Source organism: Rhinoraja longicauda, chromosome 2, assembly GCF_053455715.1.
Source record: "Rhinoraja longicauda isolate Sanriku21f chromosome 2, sRhiLon1.1, whole genome shotgun sequence".
Lineage (NCBI taxonomy): Eukaryota > Metazoa > Chordata > Chondrichthyes > Rajiformes > Arhynchobatidae > Rhinoraja > Rhinoraja longicauda.
Window position 1 is genome coordinate 46,628,525 of NC_135954.1, and position 17,485 is coordinate 46,646,009.

The window sequence follows — 17,485 nt, forward strand, 5'->3', positions numbered from 1 at the left end:
TGCATTGCAAGCATTTCATCTGGCATTTTCCTCTTGGAATTATTATATGAAATATATTAAGATGTGCATCCATTGTTGATGCAGCCCAGACCATCACACAGGCCAACCTCCCTTCCATTGATTCCATTTACATTTCACGCTGCCCCGGCAAGGCTACCAGCATAATCAAGCATGAGTCTCACCTCTTCACCCTCTTCTCCCCTCTCCCATCAGGCAAGAGGTACAGAAGAGCACTGGGCACCTATATTCTCAATTATAACATGTTTATCCGTGATTTCAAATTCTCCCATGGCTTTGCTGTTACCTTTCTCTGCATCCATTATTCCCAGGTACCAGTGCTTATCCAAGGCCACCAGCATAACCAAGGACGAGTCTCCCTCCCTCTTCGTCTCTCTCCCATCAGGCACGAGGTACAGAATTTTGAAAATGCATATACCACCAGATTCAGGGACAGTTTCTTCCTAGCTGTTATCAGGCAACTGAGCATCCTATCTTCAACTGGAGAGTGGTCCTGAGCTACCATCTACCTCATTGGAAACCCTCAGACTATCTTAGTTGGACTTTACTGGACTTTATCTTGCAATGAACGTTATTCCCTTTAACTGTATCTGTACACTGTGGACAGCTTGATTGTAATCATATATCGTCTTTTTGCTGACTGGACAGCATGGAACAAAAAGCTTTTCACTGTACACGTTACAATAACGAAAGTAACCAAAATCTCCGTAGTAATACATTAGCTATTTTGTTGCATAAATAATTAACCCACTTTAATAAATTATTGCAAATCAACTTTATATTGCATTTATACCACAATTTGTTGAATGGAAATTAGATTCGCAGGCAGGGTTAAAATTTCCCTATTTTTGCAGGTGCTGGGAATATAGGTAGAGCATAGCATACACGTATGAATTTCAATTGATATTTGCTGTGTACAAGTTTGCTTTTCTAAATGTAACAATTCACCTTGTCTATACTTTAAAAACACAAAACCCCTGCAGATGCTGAACCCCCCCCCCTAAAATAACACCAGAAATGTCCAGCAGGTCAGGCAGCACTTGTGGAAAGAGAAATATTAATTCCTTACTATATGTGACTTTGACCTGTTGAATATGTTATTTTAAAATTGTCATTTTGCAGGCTACTCTGGAATCTGACAGTGTTTGCAATACCTTAAGGTCTGAATGAATAAAGTTACTTTAATTCATTTTAGATAACACAGAAATGCATAAGTTATGTTAACCAAATAGATGTATAAATAGTTTCAGTAATTTCTTAAACATCTAATAACTTCCTATAAAATACACAGATACATTGATTATTTATTTATATTTCATCTGTAATTATCCCCACAGGAACGACTTCTAATGAGCCTGTTGCCCAGAAATGTAGCAATGGAAATGAAGGAAGATTTCCTAAAACCTCCAGAAAGGATATTTCATAAAATATACATCCAAAGACACGACAATGTCAGGTACGTTAGAATCTTTCACTCAGATGTTGCAACTAATTATTCATGTACAGTCGTGTTATGATCGATTACTTGTGAATGATACATGAAATGCTTTAAATATCTTGAAGTACAAAGTCCAAAGTTACCATAGAACAATATGTTGTACATTTATAATGCAGAGGAGATTAGTGCATGGGAGAGCTGCCATGCCAAATAAAAATGAACATTTTATATATTTTAAATTGTGTATTGTGGCATAAGACTCATTCAATGTGACATTCCTGCCAGGGCTATGACGATGAGGAAGCAAGAAGTTGTTAAACATCAGTTTAATATTGCTGTGATAAGAATTATTTTAAAAATATTGATTACTGAAGCACACTTTTTCAGTGAATAAAACCCATTAAAATTACTGAAGGCTACAACTATTATATTGACTTCTAACAGATGAGTTTATTGAAAGGAACAGTTTAATAAATTAGTTTCAAATCTCTCATCTGCACATTCATTTCGACAGCCATGATGTTTTGGTTTAATATGGAACTGCAACAAGAACAAGTTGTATTTTACCATAGCAAGATGTCTCTGAGAGTTCAGAGAAGTGCTGTCAAACAATGTATGACAATGAGACACATAAACAATTATTGGGACAGACTGGTAGATTTTTTTGAAGAAGTCATGAAGAGGCCAATGGGCCTGCTTACAAGATGTGTAGTTTAATGACTCGATGACTATGCTGCTATCTTAGCCAAAGATTTAGTTTTAAAGAAGTTTCCTAAATGATCAGATCGGAAGAGGCAAATAGAATGGTGGTGGTGGGGGGAGAGGGGGGTGGGGGGGGGGGGGGGGGGGGAGTGGTATGGATGGGAATTCCAGAGTTTAAAGCCTTGTGGCTGCTAATGATAAAGTAATGTAAATTATGGATGAATATTTTCCATATCGACTTACAACATGGAAGGGAGCCATTTGGCTCATGCTTGCTAATCGACCAATCTGATTTCACCACTAATTTTCGGTGGAATATATTTTCCCCACATTCCTGTTAATTACTCCAATTCTTCTATTCACCTGATTGGGATGTTGGAGAAAACTAGCATCTGAAGGAAATAAATGCAGGTACAGGGAGGTGTGCAATCTCTGCACATACAGTATTGCAGATTAGGATTAGGTGTGAGGCAGCATATCCATTAAATGCACCACTATGTCGCTCTATAAGAAATGGACATGTACTGATATCTCTGAGGCTTGGAAGGTTGGAAAGGTGAAGATCGGTGAGATCTTAGAGAATTTGGACAAAGGTTTAAATTGAAATAATACTTACTCAGGAAGCAACAAAGATCAACAAGTCGGGTGGAGATAAGTGAACGGGTTTTTGATATTCACAGGCCAGAGCTATTTATGTGACTTCAAATTTATGAAAGGTAGAATCAGGGAGGCTGGTCAGGAAGACATTTGAATGGTCAAGTCTGGATGGTCAACGACACAGAAAGATATTCTGTTGCACATGAGCTGAAATATGGATGGCATTGGGATAGGTTGTAGAAAGGTAGAAAGAATGTTTTTGTGATAAAACATTATTTATTATCTCCTTCCTTTTGGAACATCATATATCACACTTTATACAGTTTTTTATATGGTATAAATGTTAGGAAAGATGGGCTTGAGATATCTGTTGCAATTGGAACAATTCTGAGTTCAATAGCTGATTGTGTTCTGCATAAATTAATGTTCATTGTGCATTTATTATGTATTGCTAAAGGACTAGTTACAACAGACATTAATGTCTTTATTTAGCAGATGGGCAGCAATTTCAATGTGCTTTACTAGTAATCACTAGCCTTTTCTTGGAATCGATTTCTGATGTAACAATATTTCACAAAATCCATAAGAAAAAGATTCAGATAAGCTTCAACAAGGCAGTTTGATCCTTATTAAATTCAGAGACATCCAATTGAGAATGAAGGATCTGACACTCATTGAATGATAGAAATGGTCTCTCCAAATGAATCTGAACCCTGTGCACGGCTAGCCCCCTTCTGAGTATCATATTCGTTCAAAGTTTATTGGATTTTTACTTTCATTGCTGTGGTGTACACAAGATGGATTTACTTATGTCAATTATCATCAGGAATATCATTGCAGTAAACTCCATTATCTATGCAGCAATGTGTGACATATATCCTCAAACAAGTCACCTTGAGCATTTGGGTACAATATGGGATGCTTCCTTTTCTCAGTGACACTGTCATATTTTAGGAAAGATTGATCATTGATTTGCCTTATATTTGAATTTCAGCATGCTTTTGGACATTTGATTTTGCGCGTTAAAGCAAATGTTATTTCGCATCTTGTTCGAATGGAACTAATTTGTAATATTCTCTCCCTCGTTAGTCAGCAACTACATTGTAATTGAATATCTGGGACACTTTGCATATTATTGCCTGTGATGATGGTCAATTATTGTATTATTCATGAAGGAGGTTTCAGAAATTAAAAATTTGAACTGGACTATGTCGTGAAGCTTGTTCAGATTTTAAGAAGACTGCCATGCGACTATTTTGTCAAATGTAAGCCACAAAGCTTTCCAGCCAACTAGATCAAGTGGATGAAACAGTCTCGAATATCATAGTAAAATCTGTAAATATTTTATGATTTATGTCCTTTAAGATACTTAAGGATTGAAGATTAATTGTGAGTATCATTGGTAAAGTCATTGGGCAGAAATAGTATTTCTGAAGGATGTAGATTTAGAGATTGTGGAGGCATTAGTAATGATCTTTCAAGAATCATTAGAGTCAGGGTGGTCCCAGACTGGAAAATTAGAAATATTACTCCGCTGTTCAAGAAGGGTGTGAGAGAAAAGAGGGGAAACTATAGGCCGCTTAGCCTGACTTCTGTGATTGGTAAGATTTTTGAGTCCATTATTAAAGATGAGGTTTCCGAGTATTTAGAAACGCCATGATAAAATAGGCTATGAACATTGACTTCTCCCACTTCAGGTAGTCCCTGCTTCCCCTCTCTATCCCCTCCCCCTTCCCAGTTCTCCCACCATTCTTCCTGTCTCTGACTACATCCTACCTTTGTCCCACCCCCTCCCCTGACATCAGTCTGAAGAAGGGTCTTGACCCGAAACGTCACCCATTTCTTCTCTCCCGTGATGCTGCCTGACCCGCTGAGTTACTCCAGCATTTTGTGCCTACCATAAAATAGGCTGAAGTCAGCATGGTTTTCTGAAGGGGAGATCTTGCCTGACAAATCTGTTGGAATTCTTTGAGGCGGTGAATAGCAGGATAGACAAAGGTGAGTGGGTGGTTGTTATTTACTTGGTTTCTCAGAAGGCCTTTGATAAAGCCACACATGAGGCTGCTAAACAAGAATGAGAGGCTATTAATAAAGAGGAAGAAGACTGGACTTTTTTGACTTCCATCACAGTGAGGAATGTGGGGAATCTGCTGTGGTGGATGTTTATGTTAACTTTTATGTATTTGTGTGTCTTGTTGCTTTTTTTTCCGTATGGCTGTGTGGTAATTCACATATCACTGTACCTTAATTGGTACATGTGACAATAAAAGACGTTTGAAACCTTTGACATGAGAGAGAGAAGATACTAGTATGGGTAGACGTTTGGCTGAATGGCAAAAGGAGTGGGAATATAGGGGGAGTAAAGTATCATTCATTTATTCATTTTCTGGTTGGTTGTTTGTGACTAGTGGTGTTCTGCAATGTGTTGAATCAATACCTGTCCCTATACCACCCCCCTCGACTCCGTCCAAGGACCCCGACAATCTTTTCAGGTGAGGCAGAGGTTCACTTGCACCTCCTCCAACCTCATCTACTGTATCCGCTGTTCCAGGTGTAGACTCCTGTATATCGGAGAGACCAAGTGCAGGCTCAGCGATAGTTTAGCTGAACACCAACGCTCAGTCCGCCTGAACCCACCTGATCTCCCGGTTGCTGAGCACTTTAACCCCTCCATTCCCACATTGACCTTTCTGTCCTGTGCCTCCTCCATTGTCACAGTGAGGCCCAGCGTAAATTGGAGCGCAAACAGCACCTCATATTTTGCTTGGGCAGCTTACACCCCAGCGGTATGAACATTGACCTCTCTAACTTCAAGTAACCCTTGCTTTCTCTCTCTCTCCATCCTCTCCCCGTTCCCAGTTCTCCGACCAGTCTTTCTGTCTCTGATTATATTTTATCTCTGTTTGCTTTGTTGTTACCTTCTCCCAATTAACAATGATCTATTCCACATTTTCCTTGATTCCTCTTCCCTTTGCTCTGTTTTCACACCTTCACACTTCCTTATCTATCTACCTCCCTCCCCCCTGACGTCAGCCTGAAGAAGGGTCTCAACCCGAAACGTTACCCATTCCTTCTCTCCAGAGATGCTGTGTCCCGATGAGTTGCTCTAGGATTTTGTGTCGATCTTTGGTGTTCCGCAAGGGTTGGTGTTGGGTCCGCAACTTTTCTTGTTGTATATAAATAATTTGGATGATGGAACTGATGACTTTATGGCCAAGTTTGCTGATGATACAATGATAGGTGAAGGGCAGGTAGTGTAGAGGAAGCAAGGAGGCAGCCGAAAGACTTGGACAGATTGGGAGAGTGGGCAACAAAGTGGCTGATGGAATACAGCGTAGCAAAATGTGCAGTCATGCACTTTGGTGCCTAGGAATAAAGACATAGACTATTTTCTGTACGGAGAGAGGATTAAGGAATCAGAGGTGCAAATTCCCCATCCCCCAGAGAATCCAGTACAAAATCCTCCTCATGACCTACAAAGCCCTCCATAACCTGGCCCCATCCTACCTGACTGACCTCCTCCACAGGCACACTCCCACCCGTACCCTCCGCTCTGCTGCTGCCAACCTCCTGTCCCCCCCATCCGGACCAAACTCAGATCCTGGGGGGACAGGGCTTTCTCCATCGCTGCTCCCACCCTATGGAACTCACTACCCCAAACCGTCAGAGACTCCTCCTCACTCACCACATTCAAAACATCACTGAAGTCTCACCTGTTCAGCACTGCCTTCAACCACTGACCGTCACCTCACCTTCTGTCTCCTTTTTCTGTTCGTTTACTTATTTATCTATTTATTCACTTCTCTATGTTCTAGTAATCCCTGTAAAGCGTCTTTGAGTGTTTGAAAAGCGCTGTATAAATGTAATGCATTATTATTATTATTATTAAATGGACTTGGGAGTGCTGGTGCAGGATTCCCCAAAAGGTTAATTTGCAGGTTGAGAGGAGGGTCCAGAGGAGGTTTATGAGAATGATCCCAGGGATGATTGGGTTAACATATGATGAGCATTTGATGTTTCTGGGTCTATACTCGCTGGAGTTTTGAAGGGGGGGATCTCATTGAAATTTACTGAATAATGAAGGTCTGGATAGAGTGGATGTGGAGAGTACGTTTCCACTAGTAGAAGAGTCTAGGACCAGAGGACACATCCTCAGAATAAAAGGATGTACTTTTAGAAAGGAGATAAGGATTTCTTTAGTCAGAGTTTGGTGAACCTGTGGAATTCATTGCCACAGACAGCTGTGGAGGCCAAGTCATTGGGTGCCAAAGGTTTGGGGAGAAGGCAGGTAAATGGAATTGAGAGGGAAAGATAGATCAGCCATGATAGAATGGCAGAGTGTACTCAATGGGCCAAATGGCCTAACTCTGCTTCGATGAATTATGAACTTCTAAACTAAATGTATCATTGCATAATTTTGAAAATCAATAAAACCGTACACACTGGGGGATATTAAAGAAGAAGTGGATGTTGATCTTACTCTGATGACAAAGATGTGTAGTTTGAAGTTCATTTGTGTATTAGTTATATTGGCAATAACGTTAGATCAGACTGGGTAGAATCAATGACAAATGAACAAATGTAATGATGGAAGTTAAGAAATGCTTTTGGCTTCCCTGTTGATATTGCAATTTATCTAACATTGAATACTGGGCAAGATAATTCAGCGACAGTGAAGGAAGGGGCTTAGATATGTAACAGAAAAATGGAGTTGAATGTCACAATCTACATGTGTAAGCTGATGCTGAGATCTGAATTCAACATTGAAATGTGAGAACGTGCCTGAGCTGTGGTTGGAGACGGAGATAAGATGGGTTGTCACAGCCTTTTTTTCCAGGGTAGGGGAATTTAAAAGAGAGGACGTAGGCTTAAGGTGAGAAGGGAAAGATTTAAAGGGACGTTTTCACAGAGGGTGGTGGATATATTCCAAATTTTTGCACAATTTTGTGATTTTTTCCTGGAAATATTACATTAGAATTAACCACAAGATATTGTTGCTTATTTGAAATGTCATTTTGAAATTCTGCTATTTAAATTTCTTTAACATGAGATATCTACAGTTAATGCCTTGGCATTGAGGCAACAACATTTCCGTTATAAATCAGGTTTATTATGAAGTGATCAACCCAGTGATACATGCAGTTACTTCACAGGCTGGAATTAATGGCACGTTTACAAACATTTAATGGGGAGTGGGAGTGTGATAACTGCCGGTTAGGTGTTCTGTAAACCCACACTAGCAGTTTATTTTTCATCAATACAAAATAAAATGTGTTTTTCACGAGAGAGCGAGAGAAACATTCAAAGAGTCCTTGATCATTTGCATATTGGACAAAAATTCAAATTAAACATACGTGCAGAGTTGTCACAAGGTTTCATTGCTTTTTATCAGCACATTTTCCACGAGAATTTTTAAAGAGGGCAATATTGTCCAAGTCCAAGGGAATGCTGACATTGTCTTTGTTGCAACAGTTTGTAGCCCCATTAGGAAGCTCTGAAAATTAACCAGGCTCTTCTGTGTGGAAGGGCACTAGGAAATAGATAGCTCTGCATCAATGCTTCCAACTATTATTTTAAAGTCAGCTTAAGTTATGGATCATCCTGTTGCTTGCATTTGGTGAACACACATAATTCCTTTCACAGATATCTAATAAAACTAAAAGATAGCTACTCTGCAAAATACCACAAAATATATTTAAATCCACAAAAACTAGAATAAGAAATACATTCTAAACATAAGATAGACACAAAACGATGGAGTAACTTAAAGGGTCAGATAGCATCTCTGGAGAAAAGGAATAGGTGACGTTTCGGGTCGAATAGGTGACGCTTCAGTATCTTGACCCAAAACATCACCTATTCCTTTTCTCCAGAGATGCTGTCTGACCCGCTGAGTTACTATAGCTTATTGTGCCTATTTTCGGTTTAAACCAGCATCTGCAGTTCTTTTCTGCACATTCTAAGCATACATGTACTGTTATAACACCCTTGATCACTGCTACACATCAATAAAAAATGTCTACAGCTCTGTAGCTGTACCACATTTCGGGAAATCTGATCACCTAGCTGTGCTTCATCTATAAACAAAAATTTAAGCAGGAGGATCCTTTACAGAGAGTTGTGAATTGCTGGTCAACGGACATGGATGACATCTGACGCGACTGGTTCGAGTCAGTGGACTCGTCCACATTCGGAGATTACCTGAATCTAACCTGAATGAGTACATCACTGCCGTGACTGACTTCATCAGCATGTGCGTGCAAGACTGTGTGCCAACAAAGTCAATCCAAGGGTTCCCCAACCAGAAACCATGGATGAACTGCAAGGTACATTCACAGGTTAAGGCCAGGTCTGCTGCATACGTCAAACGAGCCCGAGCGGTACAAGAAGGCCTTCTATGATCTCTGCAACGCTATTAAGGATGCCAAGAGACAAACCAGGACAAACTTGAGTCCCAGTATTTTCACTCGGACACACGGAGAATGTGGCAAGGTCTGAATAAGATAACTGGCTGCAAAACAAGGTCAGGCCACATCATTGGTGATAGTGCGACCCTACCCGATGAACTGAATGCTTTCTATGCTCGCTTCCAACAAAAGGCCAACAGGGTTATGACACCTGGCCCTTCTGACTCCAGTGTGCCTCTCCCCAGGGTGACTGTAGCAGAGTTTAGACCGGCCTTCCCGAGGGTAAACCCAAGCAAAGTAACTGGCCCAGATGGAGTTCTTGGCCGTGTGCTTGGTAGCTGCACGGACCAGCTAGCGGGAGTATTTGCGGACATCTTTAATCTCTCCCCACTCTGTTCTGAGGTGCCCACCTGCTTCACGAGCATCACCATCATCCCAGTGCCGAAGAAAAGCAAGACCTCATACCATAACGACTACCGTACAGTGTCCTTGACATCCACCATCATGAAATGCTTTGAAAATGTAATAGTTATGGAACATATTAGACAATAGACAATAGATGCAGGAGGAGGCCATTCGGCCCTTCGAGCCAGCACCGCCATTCAATGTGATCATGGCTGATCATTCTCAATTAGTACCCCGTTGCTGCGTTCTCCCAAATCCAGTCTACCCAGCGGCCTTGACCCACTGCAGTTTGCCTACTGACAAACCAGGATCACGGATGATGCCAATGCCATCATCTTCTACCATAATCCTCAACACGAGGGCTCCGCAAGGATGTGTTCCCAGCCCCCTTTACTCCTTGTACACCCGCGACTGCGCAACCATGTATAAATCTAATTCAATTTTCAAATTTGCAGACGATGCCACCATTGTGGGCTGGATATCAAGTAATGATGAGACAGAGTACAGGAAGGAGATTGAGAACCTCGTGTCCTGGTGTCAAGACACCAACCTTTTTCTCAATGTCAGCAAGACAAAGGAGATAGTGATCGACTTCAGGAAGTGAAGCAGTACACATACCCCAGTCTGCATTGATGGTGCCGAAGTAGAGTTGTTTGAAAACTTCAAATTCCTGACAGTCAATATCATCAACAAGTTCTCCTGGACCACCCATATTAAAGCAACGTCTAAGAAAGCACACCAACGTCTACTTCTTTAGAAGGCTTAGGAAGTTTGGCATGTCCCCTACAACTCTCACCAACTTCTACAAATGCACCATAGAAAGCATGTTATCAGGAAGCATCACAGCTTGGTTTGGGAACAGTATCCAAGACCGCAAGAAATTGCAGCGAATTGTGGACACAGCCCATACCATCACACAAACTAATCTCCCTTCTATTGACTCCATTTATACCTTATGCTGCCTCGGCAAGGCCAGCAGCATAATCAAGGACGAGTCGCACCCTGGCCACTCCCTCTTCTCCCCTCTCCCATCAGGCAAAAGGTATAGAAGTGTGAAAACCCACACCTCCAGATTCAGGGACAGTTTCTTCCTAGCTGTTATCAGGCAACTGAATTATCCTACCACAACCAGAGAGCAGTCCTGAACTACTACCTAACTCTTTGTTGACCCTCGGGCTATCCTTGACCGGCCTTTGCTGGCTTTACCTTGAACTAAACGTTATTCCCTTATCATGTATCTATACACTGTAAATGGCTTGATTGTAATCATATATTGTCTTTCTGCTGACTGGTTAGCACGCCACAAAAGCTTTCCACTGTAACTTGGTACATGTGACAATAAATTAAACTAAAATGAAACTACAATGAGATCCAACATTTGCTTTGAGGAACAGCACTCCATTTTCTGTCTTTTGCTGCCTTCTGGATCCGTTATTGAATTTAGTGACTTCAGGCAACTCATTTTTTTCTGTTTGCACCTGAACTGGTGAATCCTGCTGTAGATAGCCTGTCTATAATTACATAGGCTCACTTTTTCTCTCACTGCCAACATTGCCTGACCTCCTGGACATTCCCTGACCTGCTCAGCTTTGCATTTTACAGTTGTCACACTTTGGTGCTGTCTCTCTCTCTCTCTCTCTCTGGCTCCCTGGCTCTCTGGCTCCCTGGCTCCCTGGCTCTCTGGCTCCCTGGCTCTCTGGCTCTCTGGCTCCCTGGCTCCCTGGTTCTCTGGTTCTCTGGCTCTCTGGCTTTCTGGCTCCCTGGCCCCCTGGCCCCCTGGCTCTCTGGCTCTCTGGCTCTCTGGCTCTCTGGCTCCCTGGCTCTCTGGCTTTTATTTGAAGTACATTTGGAATATATTATCTACATGCAAAAAGCAGTTCAATTTATGGGCCTCAAATGAAAGTTAGATAGAGCTCTTGGGGCTAGTGGAATCAAGAGATATGGGGAGAAGGCAGGCACGGGTTATTGATTGTGGACGATCAGCCATGATCACAATGAATGGCGGTGCTGGCTCGAAGGGCCGAATGACCTGCTCCTGCACCTATTTTTTATGTTTCTATGAAACAAATTTGAATTAATTTCAAATGCTAACCATCTCAACTATGTATTCAATGTTTTTTGTCACAGTGTGAAGTTGCAGTAAATCAACTAGGAATGTTTCTGGAGGACTGGGCAGCTCAGTTCTAGGCACAGACTGATCCAGATGTGTAAACAGCATGAATGTGTTCAAGGGAATATTAAAACGCTCCTTGAAGTGTCATACAGCATATCCTGCTGCTGATATCCTTGTTATTTAGCTGTTACAGTATGTCAATTTGCTTTTGAAGTTGATTCCAATTAAACAAACGGAAGCAACTGAGACTTCATTGCATTAATGAAATGTTGTCAGATATTGTTGGTAAACCTATGCTCTCGAACGCAGAAACCATAACCATTGTATCTCTAATCTGTAGCGGATTCATCTGTTTTGCACTTAGCGCTGTGTTCAGTGGAGTCTTGATCAGAGTAATATTACACTTTAATTAGTTAAAATATTAGAGTAACATTACACATTAAGTAATTAGTAAATCTTGAAATTACATACATTATTTTAAAGGGTCGTTGCATTTGGTTTTATCTCAGCAGCAAAATATTTCCAAAGCACAACAATGCAAAACTGGAAGTTTATTGTATTAGTCGGGTCATTAATGTCAGCGGACACATTGGGCTCTATGTTCAATTTTCCACATGACATTTGAACAATGCAAAGTCTCTTTCGGTGCACTGTGGACGGCTTGATTGTAATCATGTATAGTTTTGTCATTGACTGGAGAGCATGCAGACAATAGTTTTTCACTGTACCTTGGTACACATGACAATAATAATCTAAACGTTATGTGCCATTATGTAATAGGCACATGCCTGATTTCAATATTCATCCAGATGTTTGAACAGACCACTGACAAAAGAAGGTTGAACTTTCCAGAAATGTACTACTTGTGGTGTTTGGAGGTACAGGAGTCCTCACCAAGCCCTTGGAAACCATAGGGACTGCTGTGGATCCCACACATCTCTGCCAGAATGACTCCCTTCTCCTTTCCTATCTGTGGTGGTGATATTGAATAGAATTGGTAAGGTCCTTTAGCTGAACTGTGTGATTGGATGGGATCTGCAATTTGCCTGTGTTATAGTGATGTTCCTGGGATGTTTAAAGGACTTCTGGCTACTCGTATTAGTACGTAATTGGGGCATAGCACCAACATTGCACCAGATCTCCAGTTGTAAAACACTTATATAGGGTGGCACAGTGACGCAGTGATAGAGTTGCTGCTTTACGGTGCCAGAGACCCGGGTTCGATCCTGACTGCGGGTGCTGTCTGTAAGGAGTTTGTACCTTCTCCCTTTGGGTTTTCTCCAGGTGCTCTGGTTTCCTTCCACACTCCAAAGATGTACAGGTTTGTAGGTTAATTGGCATTGGTAAAAAAATGTAAATTGTCCCTATTGTGTTGGATAGTGCTTGTGTATGGACTCGGTGGGTCGAACGGCCTGTTTCCACACTGTATCTCTAGTCTAATGTCTAAATCCCATTATCAGGCAGGCAGGCAGAAAGGCTTACTTTAATTTGGCATCATGTTCAGCACAGACTTTGTGGGCTATAGGGACTGTTCCTGTACTGTACTGTTCAATATTCTATATTCTATCACATGTTCTTGTGTGTTTAGCTTGTTCCAGAATCAACCATTACCCTTGCATTATTTTCTAAATAAGTGTTTAGCAATCAGTAATTCTTTCAAATTACTGATGAGAAACTTGTTTGGAATTTCCCTGTCCGTCATGAAATCTGATTACATTTTTTGCTTAATTTAAGATTAAAATGAATAAATTTAACAGATCAAAATGTCGCTTCAGTTTACAAGTATCTGTACAGAGATACAATGGAATGCATCATGTACATTGTTTATTTTTTGTCATGTGACTCTGAAGGAGAAATGGTTTGTTCTGTACTTAGTAGTAACTGCGTCACAAGACACCCTTGATCTAGAATGGATAGATTCTTCCCATATAAGATTGTTGGATATTTCAGCCATGCTGTCTTTTTTCCTCTGGTCATATACACAAGCTCCAGCAGTTAGATTACAAAGTCAAGAAGCTACCCTACCTGAATTCTTGTAACTGCCTTGAACATTGCACAGAGCAGAGGTGGCATGGTGGCACAGTGGTAGAGTTGCTACCTTACAGCGCCAGAGATCTGGGTTCGATCCTGACCACAGGTGCTGTCTGTAAGGAGTTTGTACGTTCTCCCCGTGACCGCGCAGGGTTTTTCTGGGTGCTCCGGATTCCTCGCACACTCCAAAGACACTGGTGGATTTGTGGAAAACCACTGTATAAACGCTTGTGCATTTTTAGATTTCAATGACTACATGTTGCAGTACAGAAGTGCGGAGCTCATGGGAGACCAGACATGAATGGCTAACCTCCTGCTCTATCACTGGTCTCACCGTTAAACTTAGCAACTTTGCTGTTATGACCTGAACGTAGGACTCAGATGTGCTTGACATCTTTCCTTTTCGCCTTATGCCACCCATACGTGGCACTTTAAGAGTGGCTCCATTCATTCCAATGGAGGTCGCTGCCCTTCACCTAAAGAGAAAAGTGAAGTTAAGTGATTCTTTTGTAGATATTTTAAGCAACATAATTATCAATTTTTTTACAAATATTTTTTAATTTTTGAATTTTTTTTTTTTCACTACTTGGTTTATTATCAAAATCACTTGGAAGAAAAGTGTCCTTGGACGGAAGACAGAGAGTCATCAGGCCGACTATGGTTAGGGATTCAATTTGTGCGAAGTGTAGCCTATTTACCACTTGCTGCTCTGCGGCATGGAGTTGGCGGGAGTATTCAATGCATCCGTGAGCTTTGTGCACACATAGACCTGTGTGGCAAATGGGGTATTGTGTGGGGGTGACTGCAAGGCACAGGTTGGGTTCACCACAAACTGACCTCTGTCACGGTGATTGGCATAAAACCTTTGCATGCCATTCAGTTCATGCCTCCTCAAAAGTCCTTATCGGTAACTTGAAGGAAGTCACTGGGAATATGTGGTCTGGAAATTATGTCGTATGGTGCTTGTTTTTATGTGCTACTTAATGTAATTTTATTTGAAAACCAATCAGCCTTGTACATAACCAATCAGCCTTGTACATTTATTATGTAAAGCCACATTTTAGGTAGTCCTCTGTGACAAGGAAGTCATAGCAGGGCATGAGGAGTCGAGTCTTGTAAAGTCGATATATTGTCATGTGTATAAATACAGTGAGAAATAGGTGCAATGGAACATCTTGCTTGCTATTAACTGCAAATGCTGCAATCTGCAAGACAGCACTGGAATAACCCAGCAGTCAGGCAGCATCTGTGGAGGGAATATATAGGCAATGTTTCAGATCATGGCCCTTCTTGTGACATATTGAAAGGGCTCCTACGTTGTGCCATCTTAATGTGCATTTTAGTACTTACTTATTTGTCACTTTATTTAATATGACATAGAAGGAGCACATTTGGTTTATCAAGTTGTTGCCAGATTCCAGCTGAGCAATTTATTAGTTCCATTCACCCATTAATTTCCTTATAGCTCTGCAACTTGTTGCCTCTCACAAGCCCATCAACTCCCCTTTACTTTTTTTTGCCATTTACATACATCAAGAGGTAATTTTCAGATGGAACATCTTCCAGACGGTCTAATGGGGGAATAAAACTGTAGTGACCAAGTGGTATTTTCAATGTTATAACATTCTGGTACATAGAATAATATTTAGTGTGGCACTGGAGACTGCAAAAGCTGGAATCTGTAGTAAAAAAAGACCAGCTGCAGGAAGTCACTAAGTCAATCAGTAGGTGTGGAGGGAAATGGATAGTCAATGTTTTGGATGGCACCCTTCATCTGAATTGAAAGAGTAGAGGGGAAGTAGCCAGTATAAAGAGATTAAAAAAAGTCACAAAGTGCTGCAGTAACTTAGTGGGTCTGGCAGTATCTATGGAGATCTTGTTCTCCAGAGATGCTGCTCTAGTTACTCCAGCACTTAGTGTCTTTTTTTATAAAGGAGCATCTGCATTTCCTTAATTCTCAGTGTAAGGTGGCGGGAAGATGGAGCAAGAGTCAGCAGATAATAGGCGAGTACTGGTGATGAAGATTTGCAGATTCATCAGTTTGCTAGCTCTTGCCCCACTCTTCCTCATGCCTCTTTTTCTTGGCTACGTCCCCTCTACTCTTTCAGTCTCGATGAAGGGTCTTCACCTGAATCTTTGACTGTCCATTTCCCTACACAGATGCCGCCGGACCCACTGAGTTCTGCCAGCTGCCCTCCTGTTCTTTTGAATAATATTTGGGGCCCTGGCAAGACATCATGGTTTGAAGGATTTATGTTATGGCAAGCCATTGGTGCAGTCAGCACACTGCTTATCACTTTCACTTTTTTATGCCTAGAATTTATCTGTGTTTAATTGATAAAATAGGACTTACATGCAATTTCTGTCTCCTCTCCCCAGCATCCTGTTTGCAGATATAGTGGGCTTCACAAGTTTGGCATCGCAGTGCACCGCACAAGAATTAGTAAAGCTTTTAAATGAACTCTTTGGCAAGTTTGACGAGCTGGCCACGGTAAGTGTTTTTTCTGACATTTTCTTTCTTTGGCATTTGTTTACTTTTCCTCTGGATTGGTTTGTCATGAAGAGTTGATCCTAACGTATTGCACTTCTTCACGTTTGTAAGATTGCACATTATTAATGTTTCCCAAAATGAAAATATCAGTGTATTTGTTCTGCTGACCTTTCAATAAAGATTCTCAATGGTTGACAATAACTTAGACTTCAACTGACATCGAGGGACCACCGATCTGACTTCAAAATACATATTAAAAATAGGTATAAGTGGATTTAAAAGTTAGTGTAAATTAACGGTTAATGTGCAAAATCTAAACTGGACCTTAATGGGCAATGTTTTTAATGTAAATGCGCCATGAAAAGCATTTCCTACCATCTGTTCCTCATGCAGGCAACTGTCCAGTTTTCATTGTATTTCAATGGATCATTTTCAAAGACTAAACGATGAAAGTTTCATAAATCCTGTTAAGTAAACTTGGGAAGGGCTGAGGGAGGTTCATGACTGAAGATGTAATGAATTGTTGTGGCTTTGTTCGTGTATTTGTCCTCCATGTAATTTAAGATGTTAAGGTGCCAGTTGCATTTAGCCTCCTCCTTGTCCAGCTACTCAGAAGCAACTAGAGGAACATAGCACTCACATTCAAATTGTGTGTATATTTTGAAAAACGAAAAGCTCAAAAATATTTTAGGAAGCACTATAGTTCAGTTGGTAACACCCTTACTTTTGAGGCGAAAGATTGTGGGATCAAATCCCATATGAAAGACTTAAGCACACATATCTATGTTGATGCTGTGGAAGGTGATCTTAAACCAGGACTGGATCTTCTCTTTCAACTGTGCATTAAAGATTTCATCACAGTAATTTCAAGAAGATCAAAGGAATTATTTCTGTGCTCTAGCAATTACCTATCCTGCAATCTGATTTTGATCTGCTTCATGTATATAGGAGCTTACTGTGCACAAATTGTTGTGTGTTCTGTGTTGCAACAAATACCACACGTATAACGTAGTACAGTACAGCATGGGACAAGCATTCCAGCCCACAATGTCTGTGTGAAACATGAGGCCAAGTTAAACTAATCTCCACTGCCTACATGTGACTAATATTCCTCCATTCCCTGCATATCCACGTGCCTATCCAAAAGCCTGTTAAATGCTACTATGATATCTGCTGCCACCACCACTGCCAGCAGCACGTTTCAGGTACCCACCATTCTCTGATTAGTAAAAACTTGCCCCACACATCTCCTTTAAACCTTAGCCCTCACACCGTTAGCCTTA

General features: G+C 41.1%; 1 protein-coding gene across 2 annotated transcripts in view; it reads left to right on the forward strand.

The window, feature by feature from the left end:
* The window catches only part of LOC144604254 (adenylate cyclase type 1-like), a 212,267-nt gene that overhangs the window by 16,534 nt on the left and 178,248 nt on the right, over positions 1-17,485 (forward strand). For both annotated transcript variants that reach the window (XM_078418491.1, XM_078418498.1), the window contains exons 3-4: positions 1,356-1,474; positions 16,091-16,202. In XM_078418491.1, coding sequence (XP_078274617.1) covers positions 1,356-1,474; positions 16,091-16,202 — 231 coding nt within the window. The remainder of the gene's footprint in view (positions 1-1,355; positions 1,475-16,090; positions 16,203-17,485) is intronic.